The sequence below is a fragment of the Leptosomus discolor genome, chromosome 5, assembly GCF_034619465.1.
Source record: "Leptosomus discolor isolate bLepDis1 chromosome 5, bLepDis1.hap2, whole genome shotgun sequence".
In the NCBI taxonomy this organism is placed as follows: Eukaryota; Metazoa; Chordata; class Aves; order Leptosomiformes; family Leptosomidae; genus Leptosomus; species Leptosomus discolor.
The window spans coordinates 18,800,875-18,813,040 of NC_141395.1; the positions used below are offsets into that span (position 1 = coordinate 18,800,875).

The 12,166-nt window shown below is 40.6% G+C and overlaps 1 protein-coding gene across 1 annotated transcript in view; it reads right to left on the reverse strand.

The window, feature by feature from the left end:
- Positions 1-5,630, reverse strand: part of ITGB6 (integrin subunit beta 6) — a 30,868-nt gene extending 25,238 nt beyond the window's left edge. Inside the window, exons 1-4 of the mRNA XM_009950848.2 lie at positions 5,570-5,630; positions 4,754-4,833; positions 1,792-1,996; positions 639-885 (exon numbers count right to left, since the gene is read on the reverse strand). Of these exons, the coding sequence (XP_009949150.1) occupies positions 639-885; positions 1,792-1,996; positions 4,754-4,833; positions 5,570-5,630 (593 nt within the window). The remainder of the gene's footprint in view (positions 1-638; positions 886-1,791; positions 1,997-4,753; positions 4,834-5,569) is intronic.
- Positions 5,631-12,166: the final 6,536 nt, after the last annotated feature.

Here is a 12,166-nt window from a genome sequence, read left to right on the forward strand (position 1 = left end):
GTAATTCCGCCAGTTAACAACCTGCAGCCCTTGCCCTGCTCCCTGCTGTGCCTTGTTTTCATACTCAGCAGCACCGTAGGAGCTGTAGTCCCTTAATGACATTCGGAGAGCACCACCAAGCTGCTGCAGCCCTGCTGCAGGCTGCAGAGCACGGCTTCTCCTCCGCCTAGGTTAGGCAAGGGCTTGGAGGACACTGCTAGACCTTAAGGGGAAAAAACAGGAAAACAGCATTGATGGGTAAATGAAACTGCAATTCTGTGTTGAGTTTGAGTTTGCTCCTGCTTAGTATAGCAATTTCATAAAATTCTTATGTATATGTATATTCTAGGAAATTAAAGAAAAATACATAGTTATTCTGCATACCTGTTTGCTAACCCATTAAGCACATTTGTAACTAGCAGAAAAAGCTAAAAAGCAGAATCACTCCCAGGTTCCTCTCTCCAAATAGTATAAGATTCAACAGAATAATGATCAGAGTGCAAAAAAAAAGAAACAAATCTTGTTTCTCAAACAGACTCATTTACAGCTGGAAGAGGGCAGAAGTTCCAGTGAGGCTGCTGAATTGCATTCGATCCTAAAGATTAATATTGTGACTTATTGTTGGCATGCAAACAGATGTAGGTATTTTCCCTGCCTACCTGCAAGGGTTGTTTATTTCTGCAGCTGTAGTTTTGATAAATGGTGAAACTGGTTTTTCAACAAAAGATCCAAACCCCAGTCTGAAGTTGCTTGTCAGTTTTGACATTTCTTTAGAAAGAGTTGAACCCAGTTCTTTGATTGTATTCAGATCATCATCCATGGAGGCTGAAAGATCCATGAGGTAATAGAGATCAACTGGATAATCTTCAGTTTGGCGAACCTTGATCTGTATTGTTTCTTCATGCCCTATCAAGGTCATGGGAAAATGGGATACGTATTAGCACTTCTACACATAAGTTATGAGCAATGCCAATTTCTTCCTAAAATTATACATAAGGTAAAAATTATCTAGTATTTTAAATCACCAGCAGAATTAACAAAATAACTTCAAAAATTTTCTGTCAACAAAAGTCTCAAACGAGGGTCTGAAAAATTGAAAGCAGTTCTAGTGGCTTTTTTTCTGAACTATGCCATAAGCATAGACTTACAACAGATTGCTATAATTTGAAAAAATGCAAACCCACTTCAGCTATATGCAGCTTTAGAAAATTTAGATATGAAGTGAATTAAAACTAAAGGTAGCACTTATGGGACATACCATACTTTAGAAATGTAAAGAAAAACAGAGTGTACACACAGGTTTTATTCTCAGTTCCAACTGAGACTTAACTGGGGGTGTCTTACATTTCTTTATTCCAAATATTCTCCAGGAAAATTTCATATCTCAAGGACCCCAAGGTGGGTCTGGAGTATTTCCATAAATGTCACTCTACCTTGTAAATGCTCAAAGCAAGATTTCAGGCTGTCTCTGAGATACGCTGTTTGCCAGACCTGCGGGTGAGAGGCACAGGAGCAGGGCTGGGGAGGTGTGGGGGGTTTCCATTCTCTTCCTGCCACCTCAATGGCAAGGGAATAGAAAGACTAAAAAAATACATCCGTGCTTTTATGAGGTACTCAGCATTTCTGAAAGAATTCTGAACTCAGTCAAACCTAGTTTTCATCAGACGAGTCAACAGATAATTTTGGACTCAACACAATTGTTTTATGTTTATTCTATTGAGATTTTTTTTTTTAGACTGTTCAGTCTGAGAATCTTCAGTGTATCACATTGTCTGAAAAAAAAATCCTGCATCTATGAACTAAGTGACTTACCTGGTCGCAGCCTGAGAGTTAATTTTTGAGGAGAAATCTGTGTGACATCAGAATTGTTCTTCTCAGTCGCTACAGTTAGGGGCTTGTTTCTCTGAATTTCTACGTCTGAAATGGGAAATTCAATCAAATTCAGCTGGCATCCTTTTGACAAAAGGTTTTCTGGGGTATCACACCTCCCATGAATTCCAGCAGAGTCTGTGTAATTCTAAAGCAAACAGGAGAAGGAATACATGCGTTAAAGGCATTTACTGACTGTCCACCAGCACCTGGCTGACAAAAGGTCAATCCAATGCAGGGAGCAGAAACAAAGGTGCAAGTTAGTGCCAACTAGTGCAGAAAAAGATCTAGGTGGCACAGAAGTCTAAATTTGCCCTTCATGGATCCTGTCCCATAGGTGTATAATTAATGTAACTTACACTGACTTGATGTGCTGGGAGAAACCGCTCTATTGTTGGGGCTGGGAATTGTGCCACTCACTGCATCTGGCTTCTCACAGTACTGGGAACGATAACACAAAGCCCCTGTGAGCCCCTGGTTTTTCTGTTACAGGATTGTGCCTCAAATTCATCGGTCTTTCCTAAACAGTTTTGAACTGTTGATCAAAGAACATCATTTTGTAACAGAAGGGGTCTCACAAATAATAAACTACAAAATTTGTGACAAACCGACAGTGGGGTACCCAGTGTTCACTGTTTTTTTCTCACCTACTCTTTCTCCTCAGCACTAATTTACCATGTTCCCTGAAGCAGGTAGCAAGTCCTCGTTACTCTGCCTGGTGCTCAACAAGCACCGTAGCCTCCTCCCCCTCATGCGGGGCTCCTGGCATGACCACATCTCTCTGGTAACATTTGGCCCAGTGTCCTACTTGACCTTCTCCCGTGTGGAGGAAATCACAAGCCCATTGATATGAGCTGGATAGCTTGCAGTTTATTTGTTACTCATTTCAAAGCACTTGATATGCATTCCTTTCCACAACACTGCTGCAGGGTAGGTACTATCCCCACGTAGCGGTGAAGTTGATGGTTAGTTTTACAAAGAGGCTTCTGTGCCTTATGGCCATTTCCTAGAGCTGTGTCTAGAGTTTGGATCCTCAAAATCAGTCAGCTGCCTCCTGAACTGCAAACTGCTCGAGCCCGCAAGACCTTTTGACCGAAACCTGGGCAATGCCCCCAGAACCAGCAGTGAAATACTTGGTTCCTGGCTGACGGCCATGGGCCCATGCCATGGGGCCGCTCTTTTCTCCTGGATTTGGGCAAGCACCCTGGGGTTCAGCCATTAAGCCACAAATAGTCTCCAAATTCAGTCACTGAAAAACTTTCCATCCAAAACAAAACAAATTTACTTTAAACCTATTAAAACCAGAACTGGTACTCTTCTTTCCACCAAAACGTCACCCTTCATACCTGAAAATTATCAGGGTTCTTATATATTTTGGTGGAAATACTGTTGAGACACCTGATGGGAACAGTGGTTTATTATTCTTCAGATCGAATCTGATGTCTTTGCTCAGGCAAAAGTCTAGCCAGCTGCTCCTTGAATGCAGTGCGCATAAAAATGTACCATTATAAAACTTTCACAGGGAGATCCATATCGTCTATTTAGTTACATAGTCAGTTGCTGGCTTTTCAAAATGTGTAAAGAGGCAAACTCGTATTTCAAATACAATTACAAGGTGTGTTTTTATCCTACAGAAAACAGCGGTTTCTTTGGAGATGCTTGTGTTTACTGACACTAAAGCTCCTATGGCTTTTGCACTCCTGATGTGTTGTCCTCTAGCAAACAAGTGAATGAGCCTATGAACAAAGAAAATAATCATGTTTACTATTCTGAAGTTTTCAATAGTTCCACAGTTGCTTTTTTAAAAAAATTAAAAAAAAAAAAAATCAATAAATTGTGTTTCATTTTTGGTTTCTGAAAATACATGTCAGCTGTCAAAATTCAAAAGATCAAATTTCATTTCAAGAAATGTTTAAGTACAAACATCAAAACTACTGCAAACACACTAATGAGGGTCAGAGGGTTTTCCCATGGTACCATTTTTTGCAAACTGCTACATTATTTTTAGAAAACTTATTTTTAAAAGAAGTGCTGTTTCGTCTTTGTCACCTACTTCATAAAGCAGTGTGATAGTCCCATCCTAGGTATCATTTTGCTATTCAAAACAGCAAGAAATACTTTTAACAGCAAAGGTGTAAATCAGAAACTATAATGAAAAAGACTTATTTTATTTCTCTATTATTTCTGTCAACTTTTTAATTGTGATAGCTGACTATCTTGCTAACATTAATGAACTAAGACCTAAAATATTTACTGTGAAGTAGGGAGATATTATTTAGCATCGGCTACAGGTGAAAGTTTTAAAAGCAGAGATGTTAAGTGACTTGCCCAGGGTTACACGGAAAGTCTGCAACAGATATATAGGAAACAAATCCAGATATTTTTTTTAAGCCCAAAGTTTTAGCCAAAACACTTAGACCTATATCATACTAATTACAAAACTGACATTATCATCATACTTAAAATCAACCACAGACTAATCATTTGTATATGCAAGCTGACTGGAGCACCTTCTGTTTACACTGCCTGGCTTTGTATGTCATATGTAAGAGGTAGTCTGGTCTCTGACTTGATGTCTGGTGCTTCATCATCAGTGCTGTGGGTGAGTCAGCACCGAGGCTGATGACTTGAGCCCCTCTAATGGCACTTTTATTTCTGCCTTAGATGAGGAAGGTTGGTTTTAAAAAACAAACAAACAAACAAAACCCCACCACCACCAAAAAAACCCCAACAAAAAAAGTCAGTCTAGATTGAATTCCACTTTTGATCCCCAGGAAGGCTTCACTAAGCGCTGCATGCATTACAAAACCACAGGCTGACCCAATTAAGTCAATGCTTCATCACTCAGAGCTACTACAAATACTTCAAGTCTTACTTCAAATTTTTTTTGTATCATTTACTCTACCTCTTGAAAACACCAAGCGCAGTGTGGTCCAGAAAGCAAGCAGTCTTCACAAGTCACTGTGCTTTCCAGAGAACAGGTCCCTGAATTTAAATCCAAGAAGATACAAGACTATTAATAATGTGTTTAATCATTCAATATATGAAGACTCTTGTCATTTATGGAACGTGGGAGGTGAAAAATGCACACATTTAGCCATATATAGGACTACTGATAAAATTCCTTAATAACAGTATTTCTATTGGTAGAAGTTTAACTGTAATAAAAAATAAAAATCAAAAATTGCTGGCGATTAACATACTTACTTTTGCTTTCTTTATAGATGACAATCACTGAGAACATGTTACTTGTTTTCTCCAGTGCACTGGATAAAGTGTTACAGGTATTTCTGCTATGGTTCAGGTAAGACATTTCCAGCATAACCAGAGATATTAAAAAACAGATTTATGATAATTCTATATGCTTAAAATTGCTTCACTTGGGTCTATATATACTTGATATGCTTTTAATTTATTGTGCAAGTAACCAGGGAAACACAGTCATATGTATAGTGTTAAGGTTCTCAGCAGATCAAACAGTGATTAGTATAACCAAAATTACTCAAGTGCCCATATCTTTCATACATGTTGTGCTATGTAACGACCACATAAATCTTAGATGAGTTTGCAGGGTAACCTATAGCAGTCTGTCAAAAAAAAAAAATCATTAAACAGAAACGAATTATTAAGTACAGAAGACAGAAAGCTATTTCATATCAACTTTAAGCAAGAAATAATACAAAAATGTTTTAAAATGGATCTCCCTGCCCCTGAGCCTTACCTTGCACATAGTTATTTCTTTGCAGAAATAGGAAACAGAGGCAAAGCAATTCAATCCCCATTCGTTTTCAGTGCTGGCTGTGTGACAAAAAAATATTAGCGTGTTAATTATCGTCCGCATAAAGGTAGAATGTTGTAAAAATCATACATTCCTGAAGGGTCTGTTTTCAGATGTCGCCTACACCGGATTGTGAGGAGACTTCAACCCTACCAGGACAGATCATGAATAAAAGTGAAAACAAGGGCTACCTGGGCAGGTAAAGGGGACAAGCTGTGTATAAAGTAACGTGAACATGGTTATCACTTCCGTGTTTTCCTGACTCCTTATAAGGTATAAGGGGAAAATTCATTCAGGTGAAGATTTCTGTCAATCCCAGTCACTCTGGGTCCTATAGCAACCCAGCCAAGAGAGCGGGTTTTCGTGTCTACAGCAACTCTTAAACGTCTTCTCTAAAATAATGCCTTTAATTGTTCCCTGAGGGAGTGCATTAGGTAGATGGATCATTATGATTGCCAAGTGAGTATACCTGTACAGATGTAAAAATCCCATTTTTTCAGATTTCCTGATGTGGAGGGAAAATTGTAAAGGCAACTGTGAAAAAAACAAACAAACAAACAAAAAGCAATCATTTATTATAACTGAGTATCTGTCTTCAGTAATTCAAGATACATTTATTTTATTAACATTGCAAACTGAAAAGGAACTGCTGCAGTTGTGGATTTTTTTAAATATGTAGAAGTAGGAATAACTGCATACCCAGGTCTGCAACTGACTCGGAAAAAAATTATGTCAGCTTTAACTCTGTGTAATAAGTGGCCAAATATTCTACAGCACAGCTACAACAACATAACAAGTTATGGCTATTTCTTTCCTCCTGCCCTGCAACCTGAAATGAAGGCAAAATATGCATTTCTTACAACATTATTAAAAGGAAATAAAATTATTATATGTAGATTTCATCTCTTCACATCCTTTATGCTCTGCTACTGTCTGTTTTGAAAATAATCTGTTCAGGACAAGCCCTCTCTTATCATAAGGGTTTGCAACAGCCTTTACACAGCGCAGCATAAAATTGTGATTTCATCAGCTGTGTTGCTGGTCTGAAAATATATATCCTTTTTTTCTAAAGTCAGAAATCCTACCAAAGTTAGCTCATAAGGACCAGGTTGCTCTCACCAAAAGAACTGGCAGGATCAGATCTCCCTTTTCAGACTGGTGATAGCATCCCCCTCAATGATCTTGGGGCAGGATGCGACAGTAGGGATGGGTCTATACTAGTTAAGCTCAACATGCCCGGAAACATTCCTGGGCACTGAGGCCAACTGGCACAGAAAGACCTGAGTTTATGCTTGCAAATTGCCTATTGGGACCATTCTAGCAACCAAATTGTGCCCAGAAATTGTTTGCAGAGAGTGTTAATTGGAAGAGGTCAAATTCATGCCAGGGAGCATTTTAACAGTTCAATAGCAGAGACAATCTCATTCTAGTGCCTGGAAATATTCCCAGGCACATCTGATTTTACTAATATTTACACAGTCTATGGGTAGTTTCATAGCAGCTCAAGCTGGATTACGTCAAGCCTACCTTTGCTCTGCCCTTGTGTTCCCACCCTTTCACTCCTACCAGTACTCATGTCCAAACAAACAGTGAGCTGATTCAAACTGATCCAATTAAAATCCAGTCACCTTCCGTGGGGAAGGTGGGGAGCTACTTTTCACCTGGGTAGGTCCCTTGAACTGTGTAGTTTCCCAGTCCAGAGTGCGCTCAGCTCAAGAGAGGGAGCGGGAAAGACTGGCAGATTTGGCAGGAAAGGTGGGAATGCATTAGGCTGAATTTAGCCCAGCTTAGGCTGTTGTGGAACCATATCTTAACATTTCTATTCACAACAGCATTCCTAAGTCTCCTTCAACTGCTTTCTATGCCTTGGAGTGTCCTTTGTAAGGCACTTGTTCAGCTACAATGATTTCCTGTGGCATGAAAAAAAGCATCGATTAGATTATGTTCCATCAGCTGGTGAAGACACAACTCTGTGAGGACACTGTCTGCAACTACATAGAGTCAAAAAGAAGTGGAGTCAACTGAAAATGTTTGCTTATACTAAGAAAAATATCCTCCTGTAAGTGCCATCCAAAAATCTCCTTTCCCCATTTTTAATTTACATTTGTGCACGTGTCCTTTAATATTGTTGCTATGTCTACAGCCTTGTGGAGCTTCAAAACCCAGTGCTTTCCTTTTCAATGTAGAATGTCACTTTGTAGTTCTTACTAGCCCCTGGTAATATAACAGCACTTCAAAGCATGTCCTCAAACGACTTGGTGGCAGTCCTTCAGCCACCAAAATGTACCAGACACCAGCAGTGTCCCAGATTAAGGACCAGCCAGCTGAACAGCTGGCAACTAGCAAATGCTTATTCTTAGATCCAAGACATCAAACTTTTTAGTGTAGAGAGAATGAATAATACAGCCTACATAAAACTTACAAATTCTGTTCGATATTATCGGTTCCCCATTTGCTTGTGTGGTAATATTTTGTATAGGTCTTGGCAACAACAGCATGACTGGAGGCTAAGCGCCTGCCTCTGAATGGGATGGCTGCCAAAGACTATCTGAATAAATCTTGCATGAATAACTAAGTTTCTGCAAATTATTAAGAACAGCCGCCCCCCAGATTACCTGGAGAGAGCAGAGAAGGAAAAGAAAGTAGCAGAACAAACAGCAACAAAAACACACAGGAAAAAAAGGGAGAAAACTCAAGGTCAGTTTTGATTTTTAAAAACTCACACAATGAGAATCTCACAAGACTGGACAGAGTGGGAATAAAAAAACCCCACTGATATGGGCACAGCAGGTTAAGAGAGATCCAGGAAGAGAGACAGCATGCACCAAGAGTAGATCTTGGGCAAGACAAGAAAACCTAGGCAGGAAGCTGACAGATGATTCTTGTTTTGAAACTTCCCTGAATATCTTGTGTAGTATCTACAGGTAAGTTGACCAGGAAATTCCTCTACTAGTTTAATGCTTTATCTGCTTTAACTATGACACATGCTAGAAGAGCAGAATCACGATCTAGAGTAGCCACGCTGATACGAGGAGGATGAGTAAAAGCCTTTGAGGTCCTGGCATTGCTTGGTTTGGTAGTAAGGTTCCCCTTCTCTGTAAGGTTTGTAAGACTGAGCCTTGTTTTGTACACCCAAACTAGAGGCATCAATTCAGGGAGATATAACAAAAAGGTAGCTTATAGTACAGACAGAACACAATTATTATTGTTTTCATCAGACGCTACATACTTATTTTGCAGCAAATTCTAGTCTCAATTAAATCAGGGTTGTGATTTTATAAAGACACATTGGAACAGAAAACAGCTGTTTATCTTTCAGTATGGGTAATCCTGAACAAGGCAAGTCTGTGGTTCTTTAAAAGATAATAAAATTTGTATAGGACAAAATGTTTAGTGCATTTTCCCCCATACCTGGCACTTACAATACATGAAGATAGCACAGAAAGATATTCTGTTCATCCAATCAACCTTCAACAAATTCTGTGGCAAGTAACACAGTACAGAAAGAAAGCAAGCTAATGTTGGGAACAGAGAACAAGAAACTAAAAGCATTATACTCAAGTTGCATTTTATTAATAATAGTGGGCTTTTTTTTTCTGAACAACAATGGTGTATCTTTTTTGGCACACAGAGCTGAATCTACAGGTCCGCCTGGTGGTGGGTCTGTAAAGGTTCCAGAATGGGAAGTGTTTGCCTACAGAACCATGCTTCACCATTGGCTCATTCAAATCTAAAAATTACTTCATTTTAGAAAAAATACCAGCATCTCCTGCAAATAGAGTATGAACTGATATAGCGCAATTACACATACAGGGAGACCAGCCCAAGAGAAAACAGTTCCCTTTGTGCTAGACAAAACCTGGAAGAGGAGGCAAGTTAGCTCCAGTGAAAGCTTATCAGTCAACATAAGAGATCAGTATGTCCTAAGCTCATCAGAGCAAGGAAAATCTCTTTTAATTAGAAGCTGGAGAGCTATCCATATGGAGGAGAAATTCTTGTAAGTGATCTCTCAGCCTCACACACAACTCAGCTCTTAATTCCCAATGCTCTTCTCATACACACTCTTACCCTAAAAGCCTGGAAAAACACAGAGCAATTTAAAGTCTGAATGTCCCACAGGCTGAGACAGTTCTCAGAATATTTACAAAGGTGGAGGGACGTGTCTCCTGCACTTCAGAAAACATTCCTCTCTTCTTGTCCTTCATCAGAGAGTTTTGTGAGACTGGAGGAAGTGAGGCGGGGTCTCCCTACTCTCTGTCATATACAGAGACATTCGACTCCTCAATGCATCTGTCGACTTCATTCTCTCCCTGGTTGGTATGAAATCTGTCTAGAAAGCTCCTGATGATCTCTAATGGGGAATCAAAGTAGACTTCAAAAGCTTTAGTCAAACTTTAACCCAAAATATAGCAACTGAAGAACATGCAAAAGTCTACAGAATGAGTGGTTAAAATACTTTTCTCCCAAAGAAGACATATGTTCTGTAGCTGCACAGTCAAGTGCTTCCGGACTCTTGGACCAGCAGAAATGGAAGGCATTTTTCTTTGGAAAGAGTCTACCCAGAAATATATCCCTCAGCAGCCTGACAGACCCAGTTCCAAAGAACGGCAATGACAGATGTTTCAGAGGATGCCTGTTGATTAGCTAAGCAATGAAGCCTGAAAAAAGTTCCAAGCTTGAAACTTAGACTCCTCTCTAAGGAAACAGAAATTATTTGAGTAGAAACATAGCAGTGTGAATGTCCTGCAAACAGGACAAGACAGCATAGACAGAAACCACACACAAATACTGCAATGATACTGGAAGGACTGTCCTGTCTCTACCTTTGCTGCAGCATAGGTCCTGGTAACACTTTAGGGAGAGCTGGCAAAAACATTTAAAGAGGAAGCAGCAATCCCTAATGAACAGTTGTATTTAATGGGGAAGTTCACAGTGACGGTGAATATGACTAATCGGTAATTAAATTTTTTTTTTTACTTGAAATTTTTTCTGTATATGAAACAATAGTATCACCTATGAAATCACTGTGTAAAATAAATAAATGCATCTGGATTTATAAATCTTAAATGCCAATTGGTACTATTTGCTATGGCTTTCTATGTTTATCAGCGTCACTATTGCTCCAACAGAAAATGGCATCAATCCAAAGAAACCGCTGTGAGCATTCGGGTCCTGTGTAAACAACATGGAGCCTGCGACAAACAAAGATCTGAACGTACAATGACTGAGCTGCTTCACTCCAGCTTCCATGTGTTGGGGTGAACTAATACCATATCCTGTTAGGGGCTGAGCTCCAAAACACTGTGGTGCCAGGTAAGCCACAGAGCCCACCCGAGATGTGGGCAGGTGTGTGGAAAGGCAAAGGCCACTCTTGCTCTCCTCTGCTGGTGATGTTTGCAAGCACAGGTACGCATGGTGGAGATGAGGGGTGTCTGTAGCTCCTTCCAGCAGGTTACAGGAGCCCAAAGAGCCACACAGAGGGAAGGAATTTTTCCCCTCCAGCTCTGAGCAAAGCAGGGTGTTGGGGGTTCATGACTCAGGCCATGATTCATGCTCTGGTCTCCTCTTGTTTCCGGAGCAGCACACTGCTGTTAGATGAGGGCAGAGAGTGCAGTCAACACAACCTACCTCTGAACAAACACAGAAGAAGAGGAGGAAGAAGGAGGAATTGCTCACCAACTGTGCAGGCAACCCAGGGTGTTTTCAACTCGTATTTACCTTGCCCACAGCTCTGACCTGGCTGGTTCCAGCCGAGGGCGTGAGCAAACCTTTGTCCTCAGTTTCCTTCGCATGGGTGAGCACCCTGAAAGATTTGTTTGCTTTTCAGATTCGAATACACTCTCACACTCAAAGCAAAATAACCAAGCCTCTGAACTGCAGAAGGGCTCAGGAGGAACTGGTGGGAAAATCATGTGGCATTCGGGTGGGACTGCCAGCCAGCCCACAGCTCAAACCATGCCAGGGATTTCCACACAGCCTATCGAATCTGGCCTGTTTCTGTTTGCTTTTCACAGTTACATGGCACGCTTTTTTCTCCCTGTGCTATAAAAGCCTGGCACCGGGGCATAAGAGCAAGCACCTCTGTTTAGTGCTGGTGCAAGGCTGAACACGCTGGTGGTGGGAACCATGCTGAGCACTGACTCCACAACACCTCAGACCTCCTGCACTCTAGCTGAAAGCTTTCTATAACTTACTCCCTGCAGATTAATGCTACGTGCAAACTGGGCCCCCGTTACAGAAGGGCCAAAGGCAGGCCTGAGGCAGGCGGGTTGCAGCCATACCAGGAGGAACGTGAAGCATTAGCACAGTCCTGCAGAAGGCTGGGCTAGGTGATGATGCAGAGGCAGGACAGTAGGGTTGTGTAAACACGGTGTATTCAGGCCTGATTTAGCCAGATGTAAATCCTAAACTACTGAGCTGGGCTTAAATCACTTGTAAAAGGTCTTACACACAGAAAATAAATTCATCTTATAGTTGACCTTGCTGTTCTTAGACCTACAGAAGTCCATTGCTTTGCTGAAACACAGTATTTGAATAAGG